Source organism: Dreissena polymorpha, chromosome 4 (assembly GCF_020536995.1).
Source record: "Dreissena polymorpha isolate Duluth1 chromosome 4, UMN_Dpol_1.0, whole genome shotgun sequence".
In the NCBI taxonomy this organism is placed as follows: Eukaryota; Metazoa; Mollusca; class Bivalvia; order Myida; family Dreissenidae; genus Dreissena; species Dreissena polymorpha.
In genome coordinates this window covers 15,319,459-15,347,435 of record NC_068358.1, presented here as the reverse complement: position 1 = coordinate 15,347,435, position 27,977 = coordinate 15,319,459, and the positions used below count along the sequence as shown (strand labels likewise).

At 36.2% G+C, this 27,977-nt stretch overlaps 2 protein-coding genes across 11 annotated transcripts in view; one reads left to right on the top strand and one right to left on the bottom strand.

Moving 5' to 3' along the window:
• Nucleotides 1-27,977, top strand: part of LOC127876253 (breast cancer type 2 susceptibility protein homolog) — a 67,917-nt gene that overhangs the window by 15,233 nt on the left and 24,707 nt on the right. For 2 of the 10 annotated variants that reach the window (XR_008047755.1, XM_052421329.1), the window contains exons 8-23: nt 63-5,118; nt 5,569-5,619; nt 6,093-6,174; nt 7,269-7,971; nt 8,987-9,091; nt 9,508-9,662; nt 11,220-11,345; nt 11,956-12,027; nt 14,187-14,307; nt 14,731-14,889; nt 15,641-15,820; nt 16,540-16,690; nt 19,188-19,297; nt 19,751-19,867; nt 24,767-24,848; nt 26,067-26,163. Coding sequence is in view for 9 of the 10 variants with exons in the window: in XM_052421329.1 (XP_052277289.1) it covers nt 63-5,118; nt 5,569-5,619; nt 6,093-6,174; nt 7,269-7,971; nt 8,987-9,091; nt 9,508-9,662; nt 11,220-11,345; nt 11,956-12,027; nt 14,187-14,307; nt 14,731-14,889; nt 15,641-15,820; nt 16,540-16,690; nt 19,188-19,297; nt 19,751-19,867; nt 24,767-24,848; nt 26,067-26,163 (7,367 nt within the window). In the remaining variant the exon portion in view is untranslated. The remainder of the gene's footprint in view (nt 1-62; nt 5,119-5,568; nt 5,620-6,092; nt 6,175-7,268; nt 7,972-8,986; nt 9,092-9,507; nt 9,663-11,219; nt 11,346-11,955; nt 12,028-14,186; nt 14,308-14,730; nt 14,890-15,640; nt 15,821-16,539; nt 16,691-19,187; nt 19,298-19,750; nt 19,868-24,766; nt 24,849-26,066; nt 26,164-27,977) is intronic. The other 8 variants (XM_052421333.1, XM_052421338.1, XM_052421336.1 and 5 more) reach the window with 8 other exon arrangements.
• LOC127876256 (uncharacterized) lies at nt 20,546-23,192 on the bottom strand. The gene is made up of 2 exons (XM_052421341.1): nt 22,532-23,192; nt 20,546-22,085 (listed from the first exon to the last, which is right to left on the bottom strand). The coding sequence occupies exon 2, from the start codon at nt 21,644-21,646 to the stop codon at nt 20,594-20,596; it is 1,053 nt and encodes a 350-aa protein (XP_052277301.1). The 5' UTR covers nt 21,647-22,085; nt 22,532-23,192; the 3' UTR covers nt 20,546-20,593.

The following is a 27,977-nucleotide window of genomic DNA, read 5'->3' as shown; positions in this document are numbered from 1 at the left end:
ATTGATAAACCGATGTGATAGTTTTTTTGTTTTCACATAATTACAATATGATTAAATTTCAGGAACAAACCGAGGGAGATCTATTGGATGAAAAGTCTAGACCATCGTTTGTTGACAGTAGTATGGGAAAACCAGAGTTTTACTCTGCTTCAGGCAGAAAAATTAGTTTGTCAACAGATGCTTTACAAAAGGCATCAAAATTGCTCAAGGATGACATTGATGTTGAAAATGTGAATGTTGATAATGAAAAAGATAAATCCTCTGTTTTGGCAGATATAGATGATGAAAAAACTGTTACTGCAAACATTAAAAGTTCAACCATTGTCGTAGACACGTTTGGTGATAAAAGTTTACTTGCATTAGGTTTTAATGAGTTTGAAGATAGTAGTCAGTTTTCTCAATGGCCTGATGAGATTGTTGATGAGGTCATTAACAAAGAGGAGATTTTTGATGACAATCCTTGTTTTAATCATGATGAATTAAAATGTAAATTGGCTAAAAGTACGGATAATTTAGGTGAGAATCTGAATCTTGATGAATTTGAGAAAATGAAAAATATGAAATATTCTTCTAGAGTGGCGAATGAGGTTACAGACAAATTTAATAAAGATACATTAATTGGATTTTCCACAGCATCTGGTTTAAAGATTCCACTATCTTATTCTGCTATTGAAAAAGCTAAACAGCGTTTGAATGACAGCGAGTCAGATGTGTGTAACATTGAAGAGCTTAATGTTGTCTATTTAAAGAACAATGGACTGGAAAAAACGAATTCTTTCCTTCAACAAAATGATAAAGATTTTACCAAATGTGAAAAACGTTATGAAAAGGATTTTTTGAATAAAAACCCTGAATTTGGTAAAGTCATTCACAAAGATGATGGTGATAGTATTGAGGATGATTTTCTTAATGTCATCAAGCAGGCAAAGTCAATTCCAAATCCTGAACAATTAAAACCATTACTTGTGTCGTCAAATTCACACCAGCCATTAAAAATACCAAGATTTCCACCTGGGACTGTAGTGCCAAAAGGATTTCGCCCATTCAAGCCTCCACGATTGTCCACCAAATCTTTACCTTGTAAGGACAGACAGGTAACATATCCTGATAGTGTTTCAACCAGTAGAAAAGACCTTTCAAAAGAACAAACTTTAAGTTCAGTTAATGATGACACTTCTGGAGAGGTGAACAGTGCTGGTGATGCTCCCAACTGTATCCTTTTATTTGGCCATGGCAACGACTTGTATCTGTTAAAACCAGAGCCTCAAGACATGAAGAGAATAACGATAACCTCAGATGAAAGTGTAAATGTTGACAATAATCGTGAAGGACTTGTATGTTTGGAACAAGAAGACAATGATGCATGTAAAGTGCCAGAAATAAAAGGATTCGGTTCTGCATCAAGAAATAGTATGAACATGAAAGAAGTTGCAAAATGTCTTTCTAACCAGGGTGATTTTAGTTCTGTGGGAATTTCTGAAATGAATGGCTTTAGTACAGCATCAGGAAAGCTATTGCACATAAATGAAGATTCACTAGCAAATGCAAAAGGGCTGTTTGACAAAGAAAGTGATGAATTAGTAAAAGCACCTAAAATAAAAGGATCTAGTACAGCATCTGAGAAACCTGTTAACATAAATGAAGATTCACTAACACATGCCAGAGGCCTGTTTGACAAAGAAAGTGATGAATTAGTAAAGGCTCCTAAAATGAAAGGATTTAGTACAGCATCTGGTAAGCGTGTTAACATAAATGAAGATTCACTTACGCATGCCAGAGGTCTATTTGACAAAGAAAGTGATGAATCAGTAAAGGCCTCTGAAATGAAAGGATTTAGTACAGCATCTGGGAAGCGTGTAAACATAAATGAAGATTCACTAACACATGCCAGAGGTCTATTTGACAAAGACAGCGATGAATCAGGAGAGGTTCCTGAAATGAAAGGAATTAGTTCAGCATCTGGGAAGGGTGTTTACATTAATGAAGATTCACTTACACATACCAGAGGTCTTTTTGACAAAGAAAGTGATGAATCAGGAGAGGTTCCTGAAATGAAAGGATTTAGTACAGAATCTGGGAAGCGAGTTAACATAACTGAAGATTCACTTACACATGCCAGAGGTCTATTTGACAAAGAAAGTGATGAATCAGTAAAAGTTCCTGGAATGCAAGGATTTAGTACAGCATCTGGGAAGCGTGTAAACATAAATGAAGATTCACTTACGCATGCCAGAGGTCTATTTGACAAAGAAAGTGATGAATTAGTAAAAGTTCCTGGAATGCAAGGATTTAATACAGCATCTGGGAAGCGTGTAAACATAAATGAAGATTCACTTACGCATGCCAGAGGTCTATTTGACAAAGAAAGTGATGAATCAGTAAAGGCCTCTGAAATGAAAGGATTTAGTACAGCATCTGGGAAGCGTGTAAACATAAATGAAGGTTCACTAACACATGCCAGAGGTCTTTTTGACAAAGACAGCGATGAATCAGGAGAGGTTCCTGAAATGAAAGGATTTAGTACAGCATCTGGGAAGGGTGTTTACATAAATGAAGATTCACTTACACATGCCAGAGGTCTTTTTGATAAAGAAAGTGATGAATCAGGAGAGGTTCCTGAAATGAAAGGATTTAATACAGCATCTGGGAAGCGAGTTAACATAACTGAAATTTCACTTACACATGCCAGAGGTCTATTTGACAAAGAAAGTGATGAATCAGTAAAAGTTCCTGGAATGCAAGGATTTAGTACAGCATCTGGGAAGCGTGTAAACATAAATGAAGATTCACTTACACATGCCAGAGGTCTATTTGACAAAGAAAGTGATGATTCAATAAAGGCTCCTAAAAAGAAAGGATTTAGTACAGCATCTGGGAAGCATGTTATCATAAATGATGATTCACTTACACATGCCAAAGGTCTATTTGACAAAAAAAGTGATGAATCAGTAAAGACCTCTAAAATTAAAGGATTTAGTACAGCATCTGGAAAGCGTGTTAACATAAATGAAGATTCACTAACACATGCCAGAGGTCTTTTTGACAAAGACAGCAATGAATCAGGAGAGGTTCCTGAAATGAAAGGATTTAGTACAGCATCTGGGAAGCGTGTTAACATAAATGAAGATTCACTAACACATGCCAGAGGTCTATTTGACAAAGACAGTGATGAATCAGGAGAGGTTCCTGAAAAGAAAGGATTTAATACAGCATCTGGGGAGCGAGTTAAAATAAATGAAGATTCACTAATACATGCAAAAGGGCTGTTTCACAAAAAAAGTGATGAATCAGTAAAAGTTCCTGAAATGAAAGGATTTAGTAAAGCATCTGAGAAGTGTGTTTACATAGATGAAGAATCACTTACACATGCCAGAGGTCTATTTGACAAGGAGAGTGATGAATCAATTAAAGTTCATGAAATGAAAGGGTTTAATACAGCATATGGGAAGCATGTAAACATAAATGAAGATTCACTTACACATTCCAGAGGTCTGTTTGACAAAGAAAGTGATGAATCAGTAGAGGTTTCTGAAATGAAAGGATTAGTTAAAGCATATGGGGCACTTGTATATATAAATGAAGATTCATTAACCCATGAAAAAGGAGTGTTTGACAAAGAAAGTGATCAATCAGTAGATGTTCCTCAAATAAAAGGTTTTAGTACAGCATCTGGGAAGCGTGTTAACATAAATGAAGATTCACTAACACATGCCAGAGGTCTTTTTGACAAAGACAGTGATGAATCAGTTAAAGTTCCTGAAATAAAAGGATTTAGTGCAGCATCTGGGAATTGTGTCAACATAAATGAAGATTTAGTTACACATGCCAGAGGTCTTTTTGACAAAGATAGTGATGAATCAGTAAAAGTTCCTGAAATAAAAGGATTTCGTACAGCATCTGGGAAGCGTGTTAACATAAATGAAGATTCACTTACACATGCCAGAGGTCTTTTTGACAAAGAAAGTGTTGCATCAGTAAAAGTTCCTGAAATGCAAGGATTAAGTACAGCATCTGGAAAGCATGTTACCATAAATGAAGATTCACTTAGACATGCAAGAGGTCTTTTTGACAAAGAAAGTGATGCATCAGTAAAAGTTCCTGAAATGCAAGGATTAAGTACAGCATCTGGAAAGCATGTTAACATAAATGAAGATTCACTTAGACATGCAAGAGGTCTTTTTGACAAAGAAAGTGATGAATCAGGAGAGGTTCCTGAAATGATAGGATTTAGTACAGCATCTGGGAAGCGTGTTAACATAAATGTAGATTCACTAACACATGCCAGAGGCCTATTTAACAAAGAAAGTGATGAATCAGATAAGGTTCCTGAAATGCAAGGATTTAGTACAGCATTGGGGAAACCTGAGGGTATAAATGAAGATTCATTGAAACATGCCAGAAGTCTGTTTGACAATAAAAGTAATGAATCAATGATGGCTTCTGAAATGAAAGTATTTAGTACAGCATCTGGGAAAAGTGTAACATTGAATGATGATGCACTAAACCATGCAAAAAATCTTTTAAACAAGGATAGTGATGATTCAGTTAAATTTTCAGACATCAAAGGATTGAGTACAACGTCTGGGAAATGTGTGTTCACCAAAGACAATTCATCACCACCTGCAAGAGGTTTGTTTGTCCAAGAAAATGTGAATTCTTTAAAAATGAAAGGATTCAGTACATCATCAGGGAAAAATGTCAGTATAAATGAGCATTTACTTATTCAAGCAAGAGCTATTTTTGAAAAGGAAAGCAATGATGCAGTTAAATTTTGTGAAATGAACACAAACAGTACAAAATCAATGCAGTGTGAGAACTTAAATGAAAGTTACTTGAAACACTCAAGAGGACAAGTTGATACAGAGGCCTTAGATAAAAATATTCCCAACATAGCCTTTAAAGCAGAGAATTCTTGCAAAATTCCTGCTATCCGTGATATTGATGTGGATGGTATCATACCAAGATGTATTGACATAAAGTACAGGAATGAGCCAGCCTCAAATTCAGCATTTGAAGCTCAGCACAGAAAAAGGTCTTCACCCACTGAGTTTGATGACTCGTGGAATGGAAAAAGACAAAGATTGGAATCTTCTAGTTTGACAGCAGAACTACACATAGGTTTGTAATACCACTTAGCTTCATGGTTTGCTATTTGACATGGTTGCATTTGTCTGAGTAGCTAATAAGTGTTTTTGTGGCAGTTTCAAACATTACAATAGAAGTTTTAATAAATGAGCTGCGTTATAAAAAAATGAGTCTTTTGTCATATGCGGCCAGCTTAGCTCCAAACAAGCTCAGACTACTAATGAGACAACTAAGCCTTGTATGACTTTTAAGTGGACAGCGTAGTTTCTGAGCAGTCTCTTCCACTATGCAGGCTGGTCTTTAGCTATGCTGCCAACGTATGGCATATAACGCATTTTCACATGATATGGCTCATTTTATGTCAAGATCTTGTTTGTTCCTTAACCTACCCGAAACATGCCATCATATCATGTTAATCTGATACTCAGCATACAGATCTATATTTTTATGACACAACCAAAAACATCTCGTACCATTTTTCAGCTTCAGATGTGCAGGAATCAACTCGAAAACCTCTCCTTACTGGTCCAGAAGGTATTTGAACCGTTGGCCAAATATTATTCAACATAAATCTGTAATGGATGGACCTGTACACCTTTTAGCAAATTTATATTTTGAATAGTTATTATTTGATTATTTTCAATCACAATTTTGAAATAAGGATAAATTAATGCATTATTATTATTTTTAATGAATACTTGTTTTTCAAGCAATTCATAGTATGACTACTTAAGTTCATTTTGCTTATGCTCTTAAAACACAAGGTAAGTACGGCCAAGTGAATCAGATATTTTAAGATTGATTGGAAGATCCTTTTTTCCCTTGTTTTCTTATTATAATATAAAAAAAATGTTAACTATTCATAGTCTCAGATTTATATAAATAGTGTTTGTTAAGTACAAATAACATTTGTACTTTCTAGTTTAATGCAAGACAGTTCTGAATGTAATTGAGCTCACTTAGATTAAGCTGTAGCTTGATTCATGATCATTTGCCTTGTATATTAGGTTGTACCACTGACCGACGACATTCAGGGTTCCGGCCCTTCAAACCAGTTCGCACTAGATATCTCACTTATGAAAAAAAAAGGTAATCTAAACTTTTTGTTCCCTAGTTTCGTATTGGTATCAGTATGTTAGAGACTTACGTCATGTTTGACTCTCCATACATGTGTCTATCCATATTGAAAATAATTTTGTTGTTGTTTATGTTTCCTGTGAACAACTTTTGCAATAAATCAGTTTTACATGTAGTATTCTTAGCTAGGCTTAAAATTATTCACTATTACCAGGAAATTATGATTCCTAAATAATCCTTGTATGTCATTTAATTGTCAAATCAACATTGCATTTTATAAACTGATATAAACGTATACCCTTAAACCTTTCCCACACAGAAGCAAAGTGAAATGGCTATGTGCAAACAGCATAAAATCAGAACAGCCTGTGAGTAACTCGCAGTCTGTTCAGGTTTAATGCTGTTTGCTGCTCATCAGTATCTAAGGTTTGGAAATGAAGCCTTTAAAACTTGAATATTGTAATAAAGGTCTTTAATTATAGTAACTTTCTAAGGGACTACAAATGCGTCAAAATATGTATCTAAGTGGTAAAGGGTTAAATGATCTTTTCATTTTTAGTTTTGACTGTTAACAGATTAGTCCAAGGTATACTACTCATCCATTTTCAGCGTCCGAGTAATGCTTTGTTTATGTTCAAAGTGCAACATCTTCATATCACTATTTCTTCAACATGTATTCTTTTGAGACTTCACAAATGTGTTTTTGGTCATTGTGTGAGGTCAGGTACCAAGTTCCATAACTTTGACCTTCAATTGATTTTAATTATGCCACTTAGAAATTTCAGATTAATGTTTGTATGCAACGAATACCTTTTCATATACTAAATAAATACTACAGATATTAAATTTTAAATATATCATTTAGGTCATTATCTCATGTGACTGACAGAAAAGGTACATTATGCTATCAAAGTAAAAGAATATTTAAGCACATTGTCATTGACCTTTGATAATTTTCCTTTTATTATTGAGCCTTTGATTTGCAAAAACAGGGCTTACTGCATTCTATTTAAGTGTCCCAGATTAGCCTGTGCAATCTGCACTTCACGTACATGCATCAAGGCCAGATTTCCAAGACCAAGGCTCATTGTGTTCTTGTATTTCAGGTCTGAAGACTTGTCTACAATGCTGAGCAAAGTTTCAACAAAGCCATTGCCAACAGTGAAACCCACCATGACATTTCAAACACCATACAAATCTCATGTACCTGGACAATCTTCCAGCACAAAACCTGAGACTGAAGCTACAGTGCACAAAAAGAAAACTGCTGCCCCTGTGTTTTTACATAGGGGTACAAACTCTGATACCGACTGCAAAGTTAATGCTGAAACTGTTCCTGGTGTGAATAAGGACTGTTCAGGTCAAGGGCATATAAGGAACAAGTCAGAACGTCTGGCTGTTTCAAATGATGGCACGCCATTATCACATGGTGAAAATAGGGTTTTGAAACAAGATTCCTGTGCAGATAATGTGTTTTCAAATTTATGTAGTTCTTTATTAATGTTTGATGAACAACTTTCAGTACGTAATGAAACTGCACTTAAGAATGAAAATATTACTAGACCTGGCAAAAATTCAGTTTCTAAGTCCCCGAATGCTGCAACAGAAACTGGTAATGTTTCTAAGTCTGGGCTCGCTGTTACTGTTGCTATGGAAACAAATAGTGTTGCTTGGGGACAAGATGGACACCACATTTCTGGTACCATGGAAACAGATGCCCCAGATCCAGATGAGTTCAGCCAGGATGAAGGTGATGTGTTCTACTGTATGTTGGTAGAGGCTAGGAAACACCAAGAAGATATCATTAAGGTAATTTTTTTTCATAGAAAAAAAGACTTTATTATCCCCTGCCATATGCGGAGGGATATTGTTTTGGCTCTGTCCGTCCAGCACTTTTGTGTCCGGAGCCAAATCTTGGAAGCGCTTTGGCGGATTTCATTGAAACTTGGTATGAATATAATATATATGGATAAGAGGATGATGCGCGCCAAATGGCATTGTACACCATCTGTTAATAACGGAGTAATGGCCCTTTGTATCTTGAAAAAATGCTTTTTTGTGTCCAGAGCCATATCTTGGAAGTGCTTTGGCGGATTTCATTGAAACTTGGTATGAGTATATATATGGATAAGAGGATGATGCACGTTGGCATTGTCCATTCGTCCAGAAACATTTTGTGTCCAGAAGTATATTGGCGGGGGATATCAATTCAACGAATTTGCTTGTTTACCTCGTTTCTAGGTATGTTAAGGTCAAGGTCATCCTGCTCCATACCGTACACATGATTATGTGTTAGTAGCACAAATATGGGTTAATATTTTCAGGGAGACATATACACACTTAATGTTTACTACGAATATACCGACATAGTAAAAATCTTACCACAAGAATTCATTGTACATGTATTATAATAGAATTATAATGCATTAAGGTGAAATACAAGTGTAATGTTCAGCTTTGGAAACTGTATGGTGATAGAAAATAACTATCTTGCTACAGTCGCCCTCTCTTATCCTCTCAATAAGCTCTATTACAGAGGAGATTTTAAGAATTCCCATACTTGGGAGCATATTTGATGTTCATTTTATGGTCAATAATGAATTTGCAGTTTTGCTTTTTTGGTATGAATTTCTAGACTATTGATATTGCGTTTGTCTTACATTTAAAGCCTGTATTAGGCTGAGGATCATTCACTAACAGTATTTGCATAATGTTATTAAAAAAAGCAAACCTAGCCTTACATGAAATAAGAAGCAAAAATCATGTGTTTAAAATGACAAAACAGTTAAGAATTAGGTCTATCATGTGCTGTGTTGATGTGTAGAAGCGCCAAAGCAGCCACATTCGACCCATGCCTGGCAGACTCATAGAGATGAAGGAAAGGTCAGACAGGCTCCATCTAACAGAGGTCATTGACTGGAGTGGACAGGTTGTTGTTGTGTAATTGTCAGAACAAGCTTTTAACATTACTATTGTCTGTTTATTATTTATATGGGTCAATTTTTCCATAGGTAATTTTAGCGTTTGATATGGCTCAGTGAAAATTAAATGTCCATTATTGGCAAGTGCTTGTGGTAATTCGTTCTGCTGGTGATAATTATATTTTTAAATGTAATGTTTTATTATTATTATTATTATTATATATTATTGTAAAATGTCTTTTATTTCATGTTTGGTGTAATTTCACAAAAGTAATAGATCTGATTATGTTAATATCCCGAGCAACCAGTTTCATAGTCACGCTGGAATCTTGTTGACAGAAAGGAAAAATATGACAGCAATTTGAAGTGTATTCCATCCATATGGTTATGTCCGTCTGACCTATGTCATTTACATTATAATTAGCAACCTGTGTGCAGTGTGACCTCCCAGACATCAGAGAGCTATCGCTTCATCATGGCTGATCACTATGGCACCAGTACCAGCCACGCCCTGGTGGGTGATGGGGCCTACCTTGTACCTGATGATGCGGGAAAACTGGGCAGACATGAGTTCTACATGTAAGCAGAGTTCTGGGAAAGCTGTGCTTCTTGTATTTGTGTTGTCATCCAATATTAGCCTGTGCATTTTGCACAGGCTAATCAGGGATGTCACTTTCTGCCTAAACCAGATTTAGTGAGTGATGGGGGATTTTGTTTACCTTGTACCTGATGATGCTGAAAAACTAGACAAACACAAGTTTTACTTGTAAGCTTAGTTCAAGCAGTCTCGACTGCAAATTGTGGAATGTTTATAAAGTTTATTAAGTTATTAACCCTTTATCACTCAGATACACACTTTGATGTGTTTGTATTCCCTAAAAAACACAACTTAAATTTTAGACCTTTTTTTACTAGATTCAAGTTTCAAAGGCTTCATTTCCAACCTTAACTACTGGTAATCAGCAAACAGCATAAAACCTAAACAGACTGCGAGTTACTTGTTGCTTATAGCCATTTCACCTTTGCTTCTGAGCGGGTTAGGGCTAAGCGTTATTGAAATCTTGGAAAAACAATCTGACAATGAATATCATAAGTCTTGGAACTCTTACTGGTGCAGTTCCTAAATACACCACAGTTGGATGGTATTTTAGTGATATTTTGAGAATTAGTGAAAAACAGGCTTTCATATTGAACAAAATACCAGATCACTACAAACAAATGTCAGTGTTGAAGATATCTGTATTGATTAAAAATACCAAAACTTTAAACAGTGTTTCTGAAAATGCTAATTTTAATTAGGTGCTACATTTAGGCCAGTGGACAAATTGGGCACTGCACTAGCAGGCTTAGATGTATCAGAAAAACTGCTATGTAAAAAAATGCTGATCATAGTACAGAGAAATTAAACTTGATACAAGTCTATTATTTTTTTGTTTAATTGTTGCCCGGTCAGTCCTTTTGAAGCTGATTGATTACACTCTGTTTGCTTTACAGTTAACTTTTTACCATTGGGATTTTGTGTGTTGGCTGCCATGTGTGTTTTTATAACTCCTGTAATAGCCACATTTGAAGGCATTCATTTTTATAATCTTAAAGGAACCTTTTAACGTTTTGGTAAATTGACAATTTGAAAACCTGACCATTATAAAGCATTACAAAGCGATTGAATACTTCTATTGAATACTTGAGAGTTCTGTTGTTATCATAATATTATGTACCACTACTAGGATTGCTTATATAAAGTATAAAATACACCACTCGCTTTAGGAGCACAGATGGCCAAGCAGTTTAAGTGCTAGATTTTTACTCCAAGAGTCAGTGGTTTGAGCCCAGTTAAGGATTTTTTCCTTCCTTTAATTTTGTTCATGTTTTTTACTGGAGGTATTTAGTTCAAATATTTACGTTTATCAATTTAAAGCATTTAATGACAACATTCAATACATGCCAAAATCTGTGAAAAGTTTCCTTTAATAAAGTCATCAATGGTTTATGGATATGATGTGCCTCTCGAGTGCTTCAGGTTATGGGTTTACTCTGATAGCGTTTTCAAGATCTGAACACAGACACAAAGTTCTGGTTCTTCCAAAAAGTGGACTAAATGTCAATTAAAGTGCTTTTAATGCAATGTCACTGTAGGGCCCTGTTGACATTGGAAGGCGTGGATCAGAGGCTTATCAGTGAGAGCTGGGTGTACAACCACTACCGCTGGATAGTGTGGAAACTAGCCGCCTACAAGCAAGCCTCAAGTCTGCTCCGGGCCAGGTAGTTGTCTGTATACTATGTGAAAATGGGGCTCAATGCATGTGCAAAAAGTGTCATCCCCTGATTAGCCTGTGTAGTTGGCACAGGCTTATCAGGAATGACTCTTTCTGCTTTTATGGTATTTTTCATTTAAAGAAGTCTCTATAACACATATGAAGTCTTGGTGGAAAGTGTTGTCCCTGACCAGCTTGTTCAGAACGCGCAGGCTAATTTGGGACAACATGGGGCACATGCATTAAGCTCCTTTTTTTCCAGAGCATGGCCCAAATTTATCAATTTTCAAATGATATGGTAAAGTAATGTTTTCATGACTGTTTCTATTAAAATTCATTTTAAGGATTTTCAGTTTGTTCAGTCTGTCACTGTGAGTTTTGGACTGTAAAGAAGTCCACAAATAATGTACAGAGTCCATCTAAATTTATCATGTTCCTTGTACCATTGATCCAGGGATTTCAGGCATATTTCGATAATGCAAAGGAATTAACTGCGCAATATCTTCCATTTTATGGAAAAAAACTCAGCACTTAGATGCTACATCTTTTTGATTTTGGATATTTGTACTGAGACAGTTTATGTATACAAGTATGATAATATTTGTGTAATTGTTAAGATGCTTCAATCCAGAGGTGGTAATGCTGCAGTTGAAGTACCGCTATGACCGGGAGATAGACAGAGCAGAGAGGTGGGTTGCCTAGTAACAGATAAATATTACCATATATTCCCTTATGAACAGTTTTGTACACACACTTGCACATTAGCTTAAGATGAGCCTAGCTTTGGGTTCAAATTCCGATTAGGTTCCAAAGTAGCAGGTGAGCTTCACAGGGTATTCAGGGTTGTCTTGTTTATTTGTTACTGTTGTTTTAATGCGAACATAAAATATGGAAGCAAGTAAAGGTATACAAAAAGCCTTGTGTTCCCACTGTGAATAAAAACATTTCAATATTCTGCCAATGAGGACTCTCTTTCAGTTATGTATTTCAAAGTAATGGTCAGGTCATGTCTTAATAAGATAAATTCTACCATCAGGTCATGTCCTAAGAAGATTTATTCTACTGTCAGGTGATGTTTTAATAAGATTAATTCTACTGTCAGGTTCATGTCTTAAGAAGATTAATTCTACTGTCGGGTCACGTCTTAAGAAGATTAATTGTACTGTCAGGTCTTGTCTTAAGAAGATTAATTGTACTGTCAGGTCATGTCTTAAGAATATTAATTCTACTATCAGGTCATGTCTTAAGAATATTAATCCTACTATCAGGTCATGTCTTAAGAATATTAATTCTACTATCAGGTCATGTCTTAAGAATATTAATTCTACTGTCAGGTTCATGTCTTAAGAAGATTAATTCTACTGTCGGGTCATGTCTTAAGAAGATTAATTGTACTGTCAGGTCTTGTCTTAAGAAGATTAATTGTACTGTCAGGTCATGTCTTAAGAATATTTATTCTACTATCAGGTCATGTCTTAAGAACATTAGTTCTACTGTCAGGTCATGTCTTAAGAATATTAATTCTACAGTCAGGTCATGTCTTAAGAATATTAATTCTACTGTCAGTTCATGTCTTAAGAATATTAATTCTACTGTCAGTTCATGTCTTAAGAATATTAATTCTATGGTCAGGTCATGTCTTAAGAATATTAATTCTACTGTCAGTTCATGTCTTAGGAAAATTAACTCTACTGTCAGGTCATGTCTTAAGAAGATTAATTCAACTGTTAGGTCATGCCTTAAGAATATTAATTTTACTGACAGGTCATGTCTTAAGAAGATTAATTCAACTGTCAGGTCATGCCTTAAGAATATTAATTCTACTGTCAGGTCATGTCTTAAGAATATTAATTCTACTGTCAGGTCATGTCTTAAGAATATTAATTCTGCTGTCAGGTCATGTCTTAAGAAGATTAATTCTACTGTCAGGTCATGCCTTAAGAATATTAATTCTACTGTCAGGTCATGTCTTAAGAAGATTAATTCTACTGTCAGGTCATGCCTAAAGAATATTTATTCAACTGTCAGGTCATGTCTTAAGAATATTAATTCTACTGTCAGGTCATGTCTTAAGAATATTAATTCTACTGTCAGGTCATGTCTTAAGAAGATTAATTCTTCTGTCAGGTCATGTCTTAAGAAGATTAATTCTATGGTCAGGTCATGTCTAAAGAATATTAATTGTACTGTCAGGTCATGTCTTAACTTAAGAATATTAATTCTACTATCAGGTCATGTCTTAAGAATATTAATTCTACTGTCAGGTCATGTCTTAAGAAGATTTATTCTACTGTCAGGTCATGTCTTAAGAAGATTAATTCTACGGTCAGGTCATGTCTTAAAGGGACTAGTTCACAGGTTTTGGCTTGTTTTGAAATGTGTCATTTAATGCTGTACATTGAAACACGATAACATAGGAACTTAAAAGCTCCAGTATACAGCAAGAATTAAAAATAAATAGAAAAAGTTAACCAAACCTGGGCTTGAACCAGTGACCCTTTGAGTAAAAGTATTACATTTAAACCACCCAACCATACATGCTAGTATAAAGCACAATGTGTTTTATACTTTATATATACAATCCAGGTAGTGTCAAAATGATAAAAATCACATCAGAACTCTCCAAATTATTGATTCATTTTGCGTTTGTAAGGCTTTATGATTGTCAGGTTTTGAAATCGTCAAAAGATGCATATACTGGATATTTTAGAGCTTGGTAAATGTTCACTATATTGTTTCCGTGCAAATAACATCAATGCAATTTGCAAATCTGAAACAATTGTTTTCAATATTGTCAATTTACCAAACCTTGAACAGGTCCCTTTAAGAAGATTAATTCTACTGTCAGGTCATGTTTAAAGAAGATTTTCGAGAGAGATGATACCCCGGGGAAGAGAATGGTTCTGTTGGTAGCAGAAATCAACCAAGATAAGGGGGTCAACTCTTCTGCAGAAAAGACTGCAAGAAAGGTAACTTGATCAGGGTTCAATCTTTACTTTTTTTATAGAGCACTGGTCTTGTAACTTGTAAAAGACCCACCTCCTGCAAAAAAGGGTCTTTTGCAATATGTGAACAGCGTAGCTCCAGGCCAGCATCTGAATTCTCACAGTCTGGTCAGGAGTGACACTGTCCACTATGAAGTCACACATAAATGTACTCTGGTCAGATGCTTGGTTAAAGTGAATCCCTTAAGCTATCCAAGCTGTTTTTTTTTACACCTAATTTATCCAGTCAGGTTAGTAGTTTAATTTGGATAATTTTAAGCTGTGGTTAGTGATATCCATTGGGGTAAACTTACCCAGGCATTTTACGACTGGGTCCAGATCTTGTAGGCTTATGCTAATTTTGATCTCTGACTTTATGTTATGAGGATGCATTGAAAACATTTCAAGGTATCCTTGCGCCTGAGTGATGGTTGGTACGGCATCCCTGCAATGATAGATGAGCCGATGTTGCGTCTGGTGCAGGCTGGGAAGATATTCGTGGGTCTGAAGCTGATTGTGTCAGGGGCAGAACTGGTGGGAGGAGAGGAGGCATGCACTCCCTTGGAGGTGAGGTCGTGGTGCTTTACTTTTGGGCTTAACAGATGGGGTAATCATGTGACAAAAAGATGGCAATGTCCATGCCGAGACAGGTACTTTTTGCCGTTTTATACCCTTTATTACTTTTATTAAATGTTTAAATGCCACTAACTTTCCTGCCATATCAGCAAGAAAGTGATTAAGTGTCTGGGAATGGAGGTCGCCATCTTGTTTGTCAAGTGATTACCCCCTCTGTTAAGGCCTTGCTAAAAAACCTAGTTTAGTCATTCTTTATTTACCCCCCTCACCCCTATATCCCATGTATAATACTCCTGTTTACTGACAGATTGTGGTGGTCACATTGCAGCCAAACTTTTCAGTGGTGATTAACACACCCACAGAGCAAAAACTGCATTGGTTAACCATTGATGAGTCAGCTGAGAGAGATTATAGTGTGGAGCAAGTACTCTAGGATATTCAACAAGGGATTTTAGGGGGGAGGATGTCAAATAACGAATGTATTAACTTGGTAAAAAAAGAAGAACAAATCAATGGAATGGATTTTGTTTAGAAGAGATTTTCTTAAACGATAAAAGTTGAAAGTGTTGTCCTTGATTAGCCTGTGTGGACTTCACAGGCTAATCTGGGACAATCCTTTATTAATAAGCTTTAAGCCTAGTTTTCCAAGAGACCGGCTCAATGTATACACCACTGACCCCATTGATACTTATGGAGGCCTTTGATAGTCAGTACTTAATATTAACATTTGTGTTTTTTCCAGGCCCCAGCCAGCGTGATGTTGAAGCTCAATTGTAACTCAACTCGGCCGGCCCCCTGGCACTATAGATTTGGTTACCATATCGATCCCCGGCCCCTGTGTGTACCCTTGGCAGGCTTGTATGCTGAAGGAGGGGCCGTGGGGGTACTGGATGTTGTCATAGTGCGCAAGTACCCAACCATGGTAGGATATGCATAAATAGAGGATTTTAAGTGCATGTATTTGAAACATTTTTTTTTTCACATTTAACTGTGCGGTCTTGCATTTGATCCTCTTTTAGAGATTTTGTAGAGATTTTGGGAACATTTAAAAGTGCATTTAAGTTCTGTTTCCTCTGAGAAAACAGTCTCAAGAAAGCTTTTTTTTTCAATATAACTTAAATAATATCTTTGAAATTACATAAATATTCCACTTTTATTTAAAGGCTTTAGTAATTAGACACCCATTTCCTATAGTTTGTCAGTGTCTTTTTTTTTGGTCATCCGACGATGAACAGTTGTGATCTTCTATGGAAGTCATGAAGAAATTCAAATCATGTAATCATCATGTTGCTATCATTTTCTGAAAGATAAATGTGTTACTCAAAAAAGAAAGAGCCTTACTTAGGGACGATTGGGCTTGATGCATGTGTCTGCAGTGTTGTCCCAGATTAGCTTGTGCAATATGCATGGGCTATTCACTGACGACACTTTCAGCTTTTGTGGTATTTTTGTTTAAAAGAAGTATTTTGTAAACTAAAAATCTAGTCTAGGCAGACATTTTTGTCCCTGATTAGCCTGCACTGACTGACTGAACAGGCTAATCTGGGACGACAGTTTGCGCACATGCATAATGCCAAGTTTTCTCAGAGCTAGACTCAAATGTTGTGCCCACAATGACATAATCTCTACATTGTTGTACAGTACATGGAGAAATGTGTGGGTGGGGAGTTCATATTCCGGAGCAGCCAGGCAGAGGAGCGAGTGAGACAGGAGTATGAGACCCGTAAGCAGGCAGAGATGGAGAAGATATACGCCAGTGTTGAGAAACAGTGTGAGGAGGAACACAGGCAAGGTAGGCACAGTTATACCATGTCAGATAAATGCTTGATGATATTAAATAATATTATAGTAGGAAGAGTATTTCTATGCCATATAAAGAGTGCATGTAGTAGTTGCATGGTCTGTTTACTGTTAGTTGTTTAATGGTGGTTAATTTGCTCCCAAATGCGTATTTGGTTTGTAACTTTTAGATTACTATTAGGATTTTGATATAACCTATGATTATAATTGTCCATAACGTGGCAAACAACACCAGTGCTTAGTGTTCTTCCCAGGCCATTTTAGCGTGGCGCTGCGCCATGCCCTTTTTTGTAGCTGCCCCTTTCCAAGTCATTTAGCGCCACGCTGCCATTTCAAAGGCAGCCGCCCTGCCCTTTCATGACATGAGCACCCGCTGTTTTCCGCGCCTTTATTGATAAGATCTTAATAGCCCTTTGTCCAAACTGCTTTGCTGACTTGTATCAGAGTACGGCCCCAAGGCCGCGAAGATTCGCTCGGTTATGAATTAGTCATGCGTGATTAAACTCGTGTCAATATTTATCGATAATTTCAGTGGCTTATACCAAGCACACTAATTTGTCGGTAATGTGTACTCGTCCATGATAAAATCGTGAACAGTTACTTCGGAGACTTCTACTGAAAACCTTGATTTTCCGCATTGAAAATGTGCATTTCATGCATCATACAGTAATATCAAAACATTTATTTTAGATTTAGATAATTAATTATTGACAGAATTACTGTAACGTTTTCTAATTAAACGAAATGCGAATTGTGACTCTCTGCAAACATAGCAAATAACGATCGAATTAACAACGGATATCACACATTTAGAAGGGATTAATGAAATGCATGAGACAACGAACGATGCATTAAACGTTAAACACAACGACAGCATATTTATTAGTAATCTGTTCAGTTGATGTATGTCACGAAAACGAGTGTTTGCAAATTGTTAGCGTTCAGTTTACTCATTTTACTGGCAAAACTTCTGACAAGATTATCGTTAGAAAATGGAATAAGACAAACATGGTTTCATTTATATGTTAGTGGATCTGTGTACAATCAGATTCATATGCATATATTGCTTTATTATGTTTGTCATTCTGTACAGTTTACTGCAACATCATGCAACTTAAATGAAGACATAGCAAGGTAAATGTATTAATATTAATTAAAGTAAGTTAAATACACAATTACCATTAAATGTGCTTGTTTATATTTTTATGTGTAAATGTTTCTCTCAAAACCACTTATTCACGGAACGTTTTTGCCCTTTTTTTTACCTAAACTGCGCGTTAAAATGCCCTTTTTCAAAGTAATGCGCCATGCCCCTTTTCCCTCATGGGAAAAACACTAGTGCTGCAGTAAAAGGTCAAGGTCACAGTTCAAAGTCAAAGATCACACTGTTTAGTTCCACTTTGTAACTTGAACATATCAGGAAGGATTTGAAAACCTCTTTTGATTAGTATTCCCCTGACCAGACATTGTGTTTCACAGTGTGTTTTTTTTTTGTTTGAATTTGGGTCCGGTGGTGGGACCCATTCCCAATGGAAAAAAGTATGTGTTTATCCCAAATCTAAAAAAAACAACAAATGAATGTTTCCAAAGAATAATTTTTTTTTAATAAGTCTAAACATATCATTCATCTCCAAATACAGCTCTTAAGTTGAACGTTAGATAATAAAATATTGAAGTCACTTTTATTTTCAATTTTAAAGTATTTGTAAGCATAAAATCAACAACATTAATTTCCCAATTTTAGGTAATATAACGCAATATTTCCCAATCTCAAAATTTAAGAAAAATGTTGTGTACATTCCGGAGGCCTCATTTTATGCTCAATCTTCATTAAACTTGATCAGAACATTTGTTTCTACAATATCTGGGTTGAGTTTGAAACTGGCTTACATGGTATAAAAAACGAGGTCACGGGGTCAAATACAATCAAATACAAGAGCACTTGAACACTTAAGAGGCCACATTTTTTGCCCAGTTATCATGAAACAAACTCAGAATATTTTTATGCCCCCGGATCAATAGATCGGGGGTATATTGTTTTTGGCCTGTCTGTCCATCTGTCTGTCATTCTGTCCCAAATCTTTAACCTTACAGTAAAGTTTTGCAATAACTTTTGAAATATTGAACATAGCAACTTGATATTTGGCATGCATGTGTATCTCATGGAGCCGCACATTTTGAGTGGTCAAAGGTCAAGGTCATCCTTCAAGGTCAAATGTCAAAAAAAAGCGGTGTATTAGGGGGCATTGTGTTTCTGACAAACACATCTCTTGTTTCTTATGATATTTTGGCTGCATTAAAAAATGATCCTCAAATCATCTCAAAAGCTGATCAAAACAGTTCTTTGGGTCTAAGGTTAGCATATTTTAAAAAATAAATGGAATACATTTTCGTTTTTGTTTGTTTGGTACATTAAATTGTGTGTTTTAAGTAGAATATTAACTCCTGCTGCCGATATCTCTGTTCAGTTTCCTATTAATATCATTCAGAGAAACGTTTGGGCCGACGTCAGTACTCGAGATCAGCCATAGAGGAACTGAACTCTGGTCAGGAAATCCATGAGGCAATGGAGTCAGCAGCACAGCCAGACAATGTGCAGGTAGGGAAAGGTGCAGTCTACACTGATACATACTTTTACACTTTTGAAGTCCCTTTAAAACTCAAATTAATTTCAGACTATGTTAAAGTTTTAAAAGAATCATTTCCAACCCTAAGGTACTGAAGCAGCAAACAGCATTAAACCTGAACAGACTGCGAGTTACTTCGAGTAACTTATCCAAAATTGATGAATGGGAAGTTTACAACTATTACGTAAAATTGGATCTATCATATCAGCATGGACTTAGGAAAACTGGGGTAATTGAATAGTCGTCAATATTGCATTCCAAAAATGGCTAATCAAGAACACATTTTGCCTCAATTGGATTTTTGCTAAAAAGAGATTTCCTTTTAACAAGAAGTTCCATGACAGCAAAAAGTGACATCTCTGATTAGCCAGTGAAGACTCATATTTATGAGCTCATGGTCAATTTTTCACTGACAATGTTTACAGAGCTGCTTGAGTGAGCGCCAGTTGGCCCTGTGGTATGAGTACCGACTGGAAGTTGAGGGGCGTCGCCGGGCTGAGGTACACGCCCACTTCCAGGCCGCATGGGAGGAGCACAAAGAGGTAGTAGACACAGAGGGGGCGGGGACATTTACCAAATAGACATGAGCCTGGATCCTGGATCTGTGAACACTGGGTTTAATTCATGTGTTTTATGTGTCATACCAGATGAGCCTGTGCAGTCTGCACAGGCAAATCAAGGACGCCACTTTTTACTTTTTGTCTTTAAAAGAAGTCTCATCTTAGGGAAAATCATGTTTAGACGGAAAGTGTCATTTCTGCTTAATCTGGGGCGACACTTTACGCACTTGCATTGAGACCAATTTTCCCAGAATGAGGCGCAAATTCATTAATGAATGAGTGTATGACACCAAAGGAGGGCGTATTCAGATCAATCTGTCAGCCCTCTGTCCATATATCACTTAGGCCATGTTGTTTTCAATGTCTATAAAACTACGTTAGGAATCCAGGGGTGGCGAAATCTCAAAAAACTATACTTGTCCACGGACAACCATTTATCAAATTTAACTTGTCCGTTGCTGAACTACACTTGTCCGTTAATGTTTATATAAATTATAAACGTATTTATTGATAAATGTAAAATAATGTGGAATAAATATAAATTTGTATAATGTGCTTGTTTTAGTTATGTAATGTAGATGTGTATCCATGGTACATTCATTATAGCAGTATATAGTAAACAATACAGTTACTTTCTCAAACTTTTAATCTTGCAAAACTATATTGTGTTATTTAAACATGTGTTACACTTAAGTAAATTAAATTAAATTAGTCCAATATGTGGACATCAGACTGAGGCTCTGCATCGCTACTGGTAGGCTGAGCAGCCCTGGGCTTGTGAACTACGTGCCTTCCACCTTTGCTGTTGTTCAACCAATGCAGAACACTATCGGAAGCATCAAAGTCCTGCAGACTGGGCCCTAACAGCACTATCCGCATCTGATGATGTAGATTGTCTTGGCTTAGCTTTGATCTGGTGGGGGTTTTAATCAATTTCATGGAGGAAAACGACCTCTCACAGGCTGCAGTTGAAGGTGAAATTGTAAGAAGCAACTCCACAAGCTTGCTGATATGAACAAACAGTTTCTCATCTAGCTTCAAAATTTGAGACAGGGCAGCTTGTGAGGGCATGCCCTTCATTGCAGACATTCGCACTTTGAACTGCTGCCACTCCTCAGGAATTTTGGCTTGGTCTTCAGTGGTTAGCAAGTCCTTATAGTACTCACACAAGGAATTAATGGCTTCATTACCATAGACAGACAGATCCTGAAGTGACGTAGGCCAAATCCTGTGATCAAAAGCTTTGAAGTAGACAATAGGAGCATCAGACAGGTTACTGAACCTGTTTAGAACATCCTGCGAGATATTCTTGATAAAATATATTACTTCCTTGTCTTGATCAAAGCTCTTTGGCAGAGGGCCATTTAGCTTCACACCCTTATACAGTCGTGTGTCTGCATCAAACATGTCATAGAAAGTTTGAAGACACTCACCAGGACTTAAACTCATGGCATGAAGCTTCATGTACAAAGCATCGACTGATTCTTGCACTTCGTAGATAAGCTGGTCGGAGGCCTGAAAGAGACAACTGACAGCTGTTTCATGATTCAGAATGTCCACCATCAAATGAAGGTATTTGACAAACTTGACCTGAGTGATGTCACTTAGTATTTTTTTGGCCTGTGCCTTTTCATCAGTTTTCTTCGATGTCTCCAGCACTTGCTCCAGGTGAGTAACACTGGCTTCATAGTCCCTTATAACGGCCTTTACAGCCCGTTCCTTGCTTGAAACCCATCTAATAGACTTTATATCTGAATACATTATCAGATCTTGGTCTAGAATTTCACCTATAGACTGGAGATGTGAGCGCCGTTTCGGACTAAAAGAGTAAAACTTGTAGATCCGCTTGATAGTTTGTTCAAAATGATCAAGATATGGGAGCTTTTTAGTGGCATCTAAAACTCCAAGTTCCAAGTTGGGTGGGATACACAATCAGATAATTTTCGAGCCACACCATTTTTTGCCCCGAAGTTCACACTTGCACCGTCCATGTTGACACATATGAGTGCATGTAGACTGTTAGCTTCAGTGTTGTCCAAATCAATGTTTATTTTCTGAAGCCCTTGCTTAATAGATGAGAAGACCCCTACTGCATCTGGTGTTTCAAGTGGTTCAATACTGGCCATATGGGTAATGGGTTCCTTGGACTCGGGATCCACAAATCGAACCAGAATACACTCCTGGCCAACGATGGCTGAATCTGAAAACAAAAAAAAATCAAACAATGCCCACTATGGAAATTTTACATGATTGATTTGGACACAAGTAAGCAGGGGAAAGACTTTTGTAACCAATATGAAACACAATCAATTAACAATGTCATAAAAAATTGGACATAATTTACAATTATCAAGGTTAAGAATTATTGACGTGCACACAGAGAAATGCAATGAGCACCTATGGTACAACTGTGTTAAAATGTTATTTGTTGTATAAACATTTTGATTTTCATAATTAGAGCTTAAAATATTGAAATAATATTCAAACAAGTAATTACTCAAATAGAATTAAACTGAGCTAGAAATTTGCATATTAAATTAGAATATATATCTATATTTGCAATTCAACATTTGACATATTGTGATTATTTACCGTAAAAACAACAGTATTAAAAAAATTAGATGACTGTTATAAAACAGAGCAAACCTGTACTTGAGTCTGATAGCACAGCATAGAATCTGGATTCTTTCATTTTTGCTGTCAACTCAGCATGCAATGTTTGTGAAATTGAATGCACAAAGTCAGTACAGGCCTTTCTGTTGATGTGGTCATTTCCCAGATCAATGCCATTTTTCTTTTGTACTTCACATAACATTTCGTAGTCAGTAAATGGCTTACGATGCTTTGCAACTGCATAAGCTGTATTCAATAAAAGTTTAAACCTGTCAGTCTGACCTTCATTAAACTTGTGAATTGTTTTGTCAAGAGCACCCACGTACTTAATGTTACTTAATTTCAATTTTTCTCGATCACCTTTTAATTGACAAGAAGTGTGTTTGGCACTTCTTTCATGGGCAGACAATGTGTCCTTACGACTAACAGTCATTCCAGTGTAAAGTCCACACTTAGTATCGGCCAACAAGGGGAACTGTTTACATATTTTACACGTAGCAATTTCATTGTCATCAACACGCAACCACGGAAAATCTTTGAACCAAGTCTCTTGAAAAGTTCTTACGCGTTTATTTTTATCATATTTGTTGTCATAGTCTTGCTTTGTTTTTTGAGGGGGGGGGGTGGAATGCACAACGCTTCGGGTTTCTGCTCCGAACTTGTTGAAGATTTCTTTAAAAAAAACGTTCCATGTTTACCGTTAAAGTCGTCTGAAATATCAACATAGACCGTGTTTTCATTAACTTAGTTCAATACTTTTATATCCGTCTGATTGTTCATATAAAGAAACCAGTCTGTACACTGTCTAACAAACGGGCCGAACGATGAAAATGCGGCATGCTCCCGGTCTTTTACAGAATAAGGGAGATCACTGCGTAGGAGAGTGCCCGTATTTCGGCTTGATTGCTCCGCAAATAGCACTGACAATGTTATCGCGTGTCAACATCCGGTTTTGTAAAACTTTAATACAATGTTTTTTTTTTATTCCTCGACCCGATTTTTAAAAAACTGGTTGTCCACGGACAACTTAATTGAAAAAAATCACTTGCACAGAGAAGCAAATGTACGACTCGGGCAACTCGGACATATGATTTCGCCACCCCTGGAATCTAGGAACAACACTTTGTTTTTAATGTTTCCACAAAGGAAAACAATTTATATGAATCATTTTGTATTGTTTATATGTATGCCCCACGTTTAATAAACTACAGTTGGTTAAAATTGATAAGTTTTTTAGGTGAGCAGTACTTAACAGTTTTTTTGTACTAAAGTTTACATTTTTAAATTCATTTTTACTACATTGAAACACTTTGCATTAATGTGGCTTTTATGTATATTGGGTCAACTGTCACCTTATAGTGACAACAATTTACTTGTTCTAAAAAATTATTAAATCTTCAATAAAATGCAATTAATTATGATTATTTGAGATATTTGCAAATTGGAAAATTTTGCTTTTAAAGTTGCTTTTTTAAAATTGAAATTGTCAGTTTGGTGCGTTATACGATAAACCTAAATTTAAAAGGTAAGTTAGCTTATATCTGACTGTGTCAAATGGTAGATCCTGGAGTTGCAAAATTGTAAAAGATTGCAAATGATTACATTACTGCATATCATAAGATATGGACATGCATAGTATTGTTTTTAAGCCTGAAATCTTAAAGAAAAGACACTGTCAGTTACTTTTGGCTTATTGTTATCCCCACGCTTTTTGAAAAAAAGGTGGGGATATTGTGGTTGCCTTTGTGGTGAATTGCTTGTTACTTGTGGCTAATTGTGGCCTTTGTGGTGGATTGCTTGTTATTTGTGGCTAATTGTGGCCTTTAGGATGGATTGTTTGTTACTTGTGGCTAATATAGGCATTTGTGGTGGATTGCTTGTTACTTGTGGCAAATTGTGGCCTTTGTGGTGGATTGCTTGTTTCTTGTGGCTAATTGTGGCCTTTGTTGTGGATTGCTTGTTACTTGTGGCTAATTGTGGCCTTTGTTGTGGATTGCTTGTTACTTGTGGCTAATTGTGGCCTTTGCGGTGGATTGCTTGTTACTTGTCGCTAATTGTGGCCTTTAGGGTGGATTGCTTGTTACTTGTGGCTAATTGTGGCCTTTGTCATGGATTGCTTGTTACTTTTGGCCTTTGTGATGGATTGCTTGACAGTGGGAAGCTAGGAATAACCTGGTAGTTAGTTGTTTTTAGACAGAAGTTCAGTTTCTTAAGAATTTCGTTACCTTTAGACAGAAGCTCATATTCTTCTGTATTCTGTACCTGTAGACGTTCCCAGAGCGCCAGGTGACCCCAGTGATCAAGTTCCGGGTGGCTGGGTGTGCTCGTAGAGACCTTGACTCACATACAAGTAGGTGTACATTCTTAGGTTTTAATGGTGAGGTGGATCGCATGTCTGCATTGAGGCTCTCTTTTGTCTAGAGGAGGGCTAAAAAAGTTTTTCAAAGACATCAAGTACCGGTTCTTCCCAGAAAATGGATATGATAATATCTCTGTTAACCTTAATTTATAGACATAACCAAACAAAATTCAATAGTTACTTATTTTTGCATCAAAGTCTCTTGTGTGCCCAAACATCATTGCAACCTAAGAATTCTTCTTGCATATATTTGTTAAATATATGGCCACTTTGTTGAAAAACAACAACAATAACGAAAAACTAAAAGACAGCCGGATTAATAATAGTTGTAAATATGGTAAAGCTAATTATATTAGTAATCAAATGCAAAGGATTTCATTCATTTAACAATTTGTTTATAAATAATATTTAAAGAAACACACTATTTATTGCAATTAGAATTGCTATTTTGTTTGAACAGCTTAGCCACACGTATGTACACATTTCCAGTGATCGCAAAAGTCCTTTGTAGTAACCTGTTTTTCAGATGCACTTCTCGATAATGTTGGAATGAAAATGTTTATTCAATTTTTATTCTTGGCAGTTTCTTGCAAAACTTGAGCATAAATTGAATAGAAATCATGTTTTCTTTCTGAATTGTAATGAGTTCTTACTACCGCATGGAACATCTGATCATTTATATTATATACAAACATGTTAATGTATAAAAACAACTTCTCTGATGGGGACAGCATTAAAATCTATAAGTCCAAGGTAAAATGTAAAGTTTTGAAAATAAATTATTACATTGGTCATTGTGTAGAATTACACTTATTTAATAACCTTACCAGAAATAAACTCATGTTTGATGCAATGTATTAAGAGGAAGGCAATTTTTGTGAAGTGTGAGCACTAATAACATATAACCTATAGAACAGCCAACTTCTACAAGATTTTGTAACAATGAATTATGTATGCTTTAAAAACAACATGTATATGTTCACTCCAGACAGTCTAATCAGGGACAACAATTCTCCGCTCTAACAGTATTTTTCGTTTAAAGGAATTATTTTCTTAGTAAAAATCAAGTTTAGGTGATTAGTGTCGTCCCTAATTAGCCTGTGCAAAATGAACAGGCTAATATGAAGCAACTCTTCATGTGTATGCATGAAACCCCATATTCCCAAATCAGTGCTCATATGAACTTTCATCCTGGCTTCTACACTTCAGATACGCTGCTGACAGTGTGGCGACCTTCACCTGAGGTGAGTGACCTTGAGGAAGGTCACAGGTACAAGATCTACAGCGTGAACACCACAGCGTCCAGGTAGGGAATAGGTAGAAACTTGTTTGATAAATACAACTATTTAAAACTTGTGCAAACTAAGTTTAATATTTATACATTGTATTACTTTGGAGTTACTCTGTCAGTTTGCACGAATAAGTTGTTACAAGTTTGTGGAGTAAACTTTTTATGCCCCCTTTCGAAGAAAAGGGGGCATATAGTGATGGGACTGTCCATCTGTCTGTCGATCTTTCCGTCACACTTTGCGTGTAGGTTTTGAAAAAATGCTCATAACTTCTATGTCGTTTGAGATATAACCTTCATATTTGGTACGCATGTGTATATGGACAAGGCCTTTCCATACGCACACAATTTTTTACCCCTGTGACCTTGAAGTTAGGGTCCGTGTTTAGGTTTCGAAATATGCGTTTAGGTTTTGAAAAATGCTCATAATTTCTATGTCCCTTGAGATATGACCTTCATATTTGGTATGCATGTGTTTATGGACAAGGCCTTTCCATACCCACACAAATTTTGACCCCTGTGACCTTGACCTTGAACTTAGAGTCCGCGTTTAGGTTTCGAAATCTGCATTTAGGTTTCGAAAAAAGCTCATAACTTCTATCAAGCGTTTATAGGTGGCATAAGTCATCCTATGGTGACAGCTCTTGTTCATTATTTCTCAAGCAAATATAATCATTTAAATTGAAACTTAAAATACATCATGATTGTAGAGATTCAAGACATAATTTTCACCAGCGTTTACTCCTGAGTTATGTGCTCTTGAACCTTGCTTTGGGAATTGCTGCCTTATAAAACGTATGCTGCATTGCAATTTACTAAGTGGATATGGGGTATTAGTCAAGTTTGTAACAAAGCTCTGATTTCTTTTGTTTTCTGTTTGTCGTGGTATATTTACAGGAAATTAACTATTACATTCCTGGACAATGCTTCTAATTTTGTACTTTTAATTATAAAAATGAAAGGATATGATTCTGTAAAAGAATATAGCTAAGTTTGGCCCTTGACCTATGACATAATTACATCAGTTGTGTAAGTTTATGTTGAGACATGTCTCTTGGGGCATTTCTGTTACAATGAACCTTTGTGAAAAGATTTATTATCTAGAGGAGTTGCAAATATGTACTACCAAGATGATGCGTTTCAATGCTGTGTCCAAAGTTATTGGACTTATTTTACTCACGATTGAAATACTTTACAACTGTTTGTATATTGCACAATTCTACCATTTCATTGTCTTTGCTATTTCTCAGGAATTTGTGATTGGAAGTCAAAGAAACTGTGGAAATATTTATAACCAAGAGTAGTTGCATATGATCACCATGTTTCGCTTGCATGATTTGTTTGTGTTATAAAACTTGTCAAGACAAACATATTTGGCTATGATGAAATAACCATATTACAGTTACCTCCATTGCTTTTGTTTTATTACTGTGCATCTATTAGTGCTATTGATGTAATTTTGGTTGAGCCTTCATATAGCAGTCACAATGGTCGAGTGTGCGTCTGAGATGGTCCAGACTTTACGTTGGCATTCATAGTACAATTTTAAATTAACAGGTGTTTTCAAAGGTCAAGGTCACACAAAGAAATCAAATTAGGCCATATATCTTGTGAGGAATCTAACTTTGTCATTCTTCATGCAGTTTTAAAATGATGGACCTCAAATGACTGCCTTGAGGAGACGGGTGTCAGGTCTAATACGCAATTTTTTTCGAAGCTTATGGTTACACTGACAGATCAAAGATTAAATTTGGTTATGCAACAGATAGTCTGGACTGTTACTTTGTCATTTATCATGCAATTTTAATATAACCACTACCGACAACCATGAG

Excerpts from the sequence above, each read along its gene's own strand:
- LOC127876256 (XM_052421341.1), bottom strand. The coding sequence starts at position 21,646 with ATGTATTCAGATATAAAGTCTATTAGATGGGTTTCAAGCAAGGAACGG.